This window comes from Geospiza fortis, unplaced genomic scaffold, assembly GCF_000277835.1.
Source record: "Geospiza fortis unplaced genomic scaffold, GeoFor_1.0 scaffold112, whole genome shotgun sequence".
Classification (NCBI taxonomy): domain Eukaryota; kingdom Metazoa; phylum Chordata; class Aves; order Passeriformes; family Thraupidae; genus Geospiza; species Geospiza fortis.
The window spans coordinates 262,984-269,438 of NW_005054298.1; the positions used below are offsets into that span (position 1 = coordinate 262,984).

At 38.9% G+C, this 6,455-nt stretch overlaps 1 protein-coding gene across 2 annotated transcripts in view; it reads left to right on the plus strand.

Annotated features, from left to right (window-relative positions):
* MMADHC (metabolism of cobalamin associated D) overlaps window positions 1-3,489 on the plus strand; it is a 14,828-nt gene extending 11,339 nt beyond the window's left edge. For both annotated transcript variants that reach the window (XM_005415719.3, XM_031056509.1), the window contains one exon: window positions 1,085-3,489. In XM_005415719.3, coding sequence (XP_005415776.1) covers window positions 1,085-1,279 — 195 coding nt within the window. In that variant the 3' untranslated portion in view covers window positions 1,280-3,489. The remainder of the gene's footprint in view (window positions 1-1,084) is intronic.
* The last annotated feature ends 2,966 nt before the right edge of the window (window positions 3,490-6,455 follow it).

Here is a 6,455-nt window from a genome sequence, read left to right on the forward strand (position 1 = left end):
AGATGAGTTTTAGTCTGAGCTCTGCTAAAACCGTATCAGAGTTCAAGGGGATGGTGGCAAAGCTCGGCTTAGTGGGGTTTTATTTAAAAACACTCCCAAAAGCAGGGATTTATTGTGCCAACAGAGGCAAACAGGGCATGTTTGTAAGGCAGGACAGGCAGGTCAGGGGTGGAAAAGCTTCCCAGAATTCCATGCCTTGGAGGAATTAGGGATTGATGGAAGTGGGGTTTTGTCTTCAGACTCCAGCAGTGACATCCTGGCCCAGGATCAGGAGTGGGGTTTAAGTCAGAAGCTTCCTCCTGAGCTAAAGAACTGAAATACCTGTGTGCAACTTAAATACCAGTTTAACTTTAAAACTTAAATACCAGTTTGATTTAAAAACTTAAATACCAGTTTGATTTAAAAACTTGAATACTAGTTTAATTTAAAAACTTATTAAAAAACGTAAATACCAGTTTAATTTTAAAACTTAAATACCAGTTTAAAATTAAAAACTTAAATATCAGTTTGATTTAAAAACTTAAATATCAGTTTGATTTAAAAACTTAAATACCAGTTTAATTGAAATACCTGTTTGCAACTTAAATATCAGTTTAATTTACATATCAGTTTCATTTAAATACCTGTCTGCAACTTAAATATCAATTTAAATACCTGTTTGTAACTTAAATATCAGTTTAATTTAAATATCACTTTAATTTAAATACCTGTTTGTAACCTAATTACCAGTTTAATTTAAATACTTAAATACCAGTTTAATTTAAATGCCTGTTCGCAATTTAATCACATTTTTGCTCCTCTAACCAGCTTTCTTTAGGCTCTTATTGCAAAGTGAAGTTGTTAATTTTTGCATTTCCCTGGGAAGTTTCTCTCCTTAGTGCCTGTCCTGTTTGTGCTGTCTCAGGCAGGGTTCTGCCCTTAGTTCCTCACAAAGGTGAGGCTGGGATTGGGATTTGAAAGAAAAACCTTTCCAACTCCACCTAAAACTTCTCCACACGTCCGAACTCGAGCTTAGCTTTCAGCCATCCATCAGAACTTGAAATCCACGTGGAAAATCTTTTTATTTATTGTTATTTTCCTGTAGTTTTTCGGGCCTTACAGCAACAACCCCCTGCTGGAGACGGACGAGCGCTACCGGCACTTGGGCTTTGCCGTGGACGACCTGGGCTGCTGCAAAGTGATCAGGCACAACCTCTGGGGCACCCACGTGCTGGTGGGCAGCATCTTCACCAACGCTGAGCCCGACAGCCCCATCATGAGGAAACTCAGTGGCCACTGAGCCCTCCCTGCAGCTCCCTCAGCCTCCTGCTGCCAGCTCGGAGCTCTCGGGTGATTCTCCCTCGGTACCGCCAGGGCTTCCTCACTTCCAAGTGTTCTTAGAGAATAAAAGTAGCTGGTATTTATTTCTAGTCTTTTGGGAATGTGTGTTCACCACGTGTGGCTTGGAATGTGGATTGACAGCGTTGAGAATCAGAGGAGTGATCATTTCCTTTTTAAATCCTCCGTGTTCTCTTATCTCGACGATTCTGTCCTTCGCTGGTCGATTTAGTACTCGGAATGCTCTGAAAATGCCACTGAAATTCCCAACAAATCTGCCATTCCTGAAATTAGGAACTGGCAAAAGAAAAATTGAATTAGTCATAAAATTGTTCTCCCAGAATTCAGAACTTAATAAAATCTGGGCTGATCACTCATTTGCTGTTGGAAAATGAGAATGAGGTCAACTTCCAGTGGTCTCCATAAAAAGTCCTTAATTACCCTGGAATTACTCATCTCTTATTGTTTTTTGTCTTCATGGTGCTTGGGATTTATTTTCTCAGTATTAGCTAAATATATTTAATTAGTTTATATACCTAAATGTAATTTAAAGTTGCTTTTGTAACTTTCTTAGGTCATTAAATACCAAAAAGAGAGATAATGGGGCGCTGCTTGGATCTCGTCATTGTTTTCCTGGGCTTGGATGCAATCTAGACTTGCCTCTGGAATTTGGAAATGCAGAGAGCAATTAGGATCAATTATTGCAATTAAAAAGATGTTTCAACAGGAAGGTTCCAGGCTCCTCAGGTCTCACAAAAACACTCAGATCAATGGGGAACAGCAGGGCAGGAATTCCAAGGCTCCTGAAACACCTGGAATTCCAGTGCCTTGCAGTTTGGCTCAGGGGCTGAAGCAATAAAGCAGATTTGGATCTCATCCAGGCAGTTTGGGGCCATTTTTATGGAGCAATGGTAATCCTGCAGGATTTATTCCATGGGAATGTGCAGCAGCTCAGCGTGGGTGAGGATCCAGGGATTTAAACTTTACCTTTGCTGCTATCCCAGGCAGTTTTGGAGCCATTTTTCATGGAACAGTGGGAATCCTTCAGGCTTTATTCCAGCTCAGTCTGGTGAGGATCCAGGGATTTTAACTTGACCTTTGCTGCTATCCCAGGCACTTTTGGAGCCATTTTCATGGAACAATGGGAATCCTGCAGGCTTTGTTCCACAGGAATTTGGAGCAGCTCAGTGTGGGTGAGGATCCAGAGACTTTACCTTGACTTTTGATGTTATGCTGGGATAACAGCTTTGGAGCCATTTTCATGGAACGATGGGAATCCTTCAGGATTTATTCCACAGCAATGTTCAGCAGCTCAGTCTGGTGAGGATCCAGGGATTTAAACTTGCTCTTTGCTGTTATCCCAGGCGGTTTTGGAGCCATTTTTATGGAGCAGTGGGAATCCTGCAGGATTTATTCCGCAGGAATTTGGAGCAGCTCAGTCTGGCTGAGGATCCAGGGACTTTACCTTGCTCTTTGGTGTTATGCTGGGATAACAGTTTTGGAGCCATTTTTATGGAGCAGTGGGAATCCTTCAGGCTTTATTCCAGCTCAGTCTGGGTGAGGATCCAGGGATTTTACCTTGACCTTTGCTGCTATCCCAGGCACTTTTGGAGCCATTTCTGGCTTTATTCCACAGGAATTTGGAGCAGCTCAGTGTGGGTGAGGATGCAGGGATTTTGACTTCCTTTTGCTGTTATCCCAGGCAGTTTGTAGCCATTTTGCAGTGGGAATCCTTCAGGCTTTATTCCAGCTCAGTGTGGCTGAGGATGCAGGGATTTTACCTTTGCTGTTTTCCCAGTGTTATCCACCCCCATGGATTCCAGACCTGTCCCAGGCTCTAAGCCAGGCCCACCAAAGCTTTCCTGGCTTTAGGAGTAGCTCCTGCACCAAGTGCCTCTCTCTGTCCCTGTCACCACTGCACATCCACGGCCCGGCTGCCTCACAGAGCTGGGAACTCTTCCCAAAGTTTCCATTCCCAATTCCCAAATTCTCCTGCTCCCCCGCAGTGCTGGCTCTGCATTCTGGGGCAGGGCTGATCCCTTTGCCCTGCAATTTGTGCTGTGATTCCAGAGCCCATCCCTGACCTCTGCCCTCCATAAAATCTGTTACTCCAAGGATTTTATTCCGATTTTTTTTCCTTCTCAAGAGGATTAAAGAAGTTGAGAACTGCAATGTGTTGTGTCTTCTTGCAAAATCCACACAGGAGGGCTCTCACTGGACACCTGGGGGAATTTTCTTGGAAAAATTGTAGAATTCTTCACATTAATTGTAAATATCTTGAAGATTTGATCTTTTCAGCTAGCTTCCCTGTAATTCCAGTTAAGATTGGGATGTTCAGGTTCTTTAAGTTTTGTCCTGTAAAGGACAAAAAAAAAAAGCCATTTTCCAGTGGCTTTTCCTGAGGCAGAAATCTCTCTGGAATATTGGGAATTTTGCCTTGACCTCATGAATATTAATGTTCATAATATTCATATTAATGAATAATAATATTCATAATATTCATATTAATGAGTATTGATGTTTTATGCCAGGGTTTGAGGGGAGCTCCAGTTCCTGATATTTTCCTAACTACAATTTTCTCATTAATCCCAAAAAATAGCTGGAGCTGTTCCAGTTGTGTTTTCCTCCCATCACAAGAGCCAGACTGAACTTTCTCCTACAAAATCAAACTTTAGGAACACAAAATAAACAACAATAAAAATAATGATAATAATGGTAATAATGATAATAAAAATAGTAAATAATAATAATAGTAATGGAAGTTAAACTAGCAAATCCCAAAAAAGTTTTCAGCCAGTGGAAAGAGGATTGTTGATGGTTGAGGTGCTACACTCATAGATAATTATCTCTGCTTAGCTAATTAACACCAGGGGAAATATTTGTGGGAATAAATATAAAAAATAGCTAATATATCTTATATGCAAATATATAAGAATATATATGAAAGTATAGCTCTCTATAAGTCTCATCTATAAAAAAATCTCCTTTTTATATATAAAATATATAAATATATAAAAATAAATATTTATATATAAAAGTATCTAAATAAATAAAAATACATATCTATATAAAGGCACCTATAAATCTCACATATATTAAAAATCCTTTCCATATAAAAGTACATATAAATATAGAAAATATATATCTATATATAAAAGTCTATCTCTATAAATCTCATATTTATAAAAATCCCCTTTATAAATATAGATATTAAAATATATAAAAATACACATCTGAAGCAAGAAATGAATGAATTAATTGCAGCAGAATGAAATGCTGCAGTGCAGTTATTTCGGGTTGCTTTGGTGACCTGCAGAAATTCCATTTCTTCCTCCTTTTGTTGTGCCTGGTAATCATTGCTCCCTGTGTTTGAAATCCAGAAATCCAGAAAATTCCAGGAATATTGAGAACTCCTGGTGAGGTGAGAGGGGGTGCAGGAGTGAGGGATGGGTGTGGAAAAGGAAATTGGGGACTGAGGGGACAGAAAGAGGAAAATTCAGAATTTCGGGACAAAAGCACGGACAAAACATGAATAATCCTTACAGGCAGGAACCCAAGAAATGCAGGGATTTGACTCCATCCTGTTATTTATTAATTCCTGTTATTATCTTTATTCTGTTATTTATGGAGCCCAACCTCAGCAACCCCTCACTGGTCCCTGTCCCCTTTTCTTTATGTCCCAGTAGCCAAAAAAATCCCCAAAACTGAGCTGTGTTCAGGGAATTTTATTTCAATTCCCCCTGCAAATAATGAATCATTCCCATGTTTTCCTCCTCTTGAGCTCCAGGTATAAATTGTATAAATTGTTATTATTAAAATACCAATTATTATTTATTAAATTGTATAAACTGGTACTGGTAAATTTTGGTATAAATTGTTTTATACTGGACACAAATCTGAGGAATTCCTGTTTATTTTGGGATCCCTGGATTCTGTTTTTCCTCTCTGCTTTGGATAATTTGGTATAAATTTAAATTTTTTTTCTATTGGACACAAATCTGAGGATTTCCTGTTTATTTTGGGACCCCTGGAATTCTGTTTTCCCTCTCTGCTCTGGGAAAATTCCATATTTTCCATAATTTTCTCCCATTTATCCTGCCCTGGGTTTTGTTTTATTTTTTTCCCCGGCGTTCCCTCTGATTCCACGGCTGGAATTTTATCAGACACCTCACAGTGAATATTTAAATGGAGCCCTTTTATTTATACAAATGTACAAGAATTTACACCTGTTAAAAACAATTAAACATTTCAAAGCGAGATCCCTAAGAAATGAATTTGGGGCAGCTCAGCATTGGTGGGGTTTGGAACCCCCCAGGAACACCAAACTGCTGCAGGGGGGTTCAGACGCTTGAATTTCCTTTTATTAAAGCATCCAGGGAGATGCCAGAGGCTTGGAATTTTTTGGGGAATCTCCAGGTGGAATTTGCATAGAAAAAGAGAATAAAACTCTCAAAACCGGGTGAAAAGACAGCAAAATTCCAGGTTTGGCTGGGGGTGAGACCAAAACCAAAATGTTGATTTTATATTAAAAATCATTCAAAACAGTGGTGAAGGTCAATTTTTATAAAGATGTATATCTATAATTTATATCTAAAATATAATTTTTTTAAAATAACATCCCCTGTAAAACACACTGAGCTTTTCCTTGCCTGGAGAAATCCCCTGGAATGAAGTGGGGAGCAAGGGCTGCTCCTGAACCCCCAAAAAATCTCCCTGGAAAATTCATCCCAAGGCCACAAAATGCAGGAGAGCCCCTTCCATGAGCAGATTCCTGATTTTCCAGAATATCCCACATGGATTCTGGGAGCTGGGGAGCTCTCCAGCAATCTCCATTTCCATATAATCCCCCCCAAAAAAGCATTTTGAGCCTTGAAAATACAAATACAAATACAGAACTTGATAGAGCTCAAGTTACCTTGGAGCAGGAATAGGGAAAAATTCACTCCTGAAAGAGTAATTGCTTATTCTTTTTTAAAAAATTAATTAAAAAACAGTTTAAAGCAAGTCCATGACACCCTGCTTTTATTACTGACTTTGCAATACAAAGTTGATTATTTTTAAAAAATCATGTAAACCATTTTTTAAATATATATCTTTATATTTATATATATTTTGATCATTTCTATATTACAGGCTCA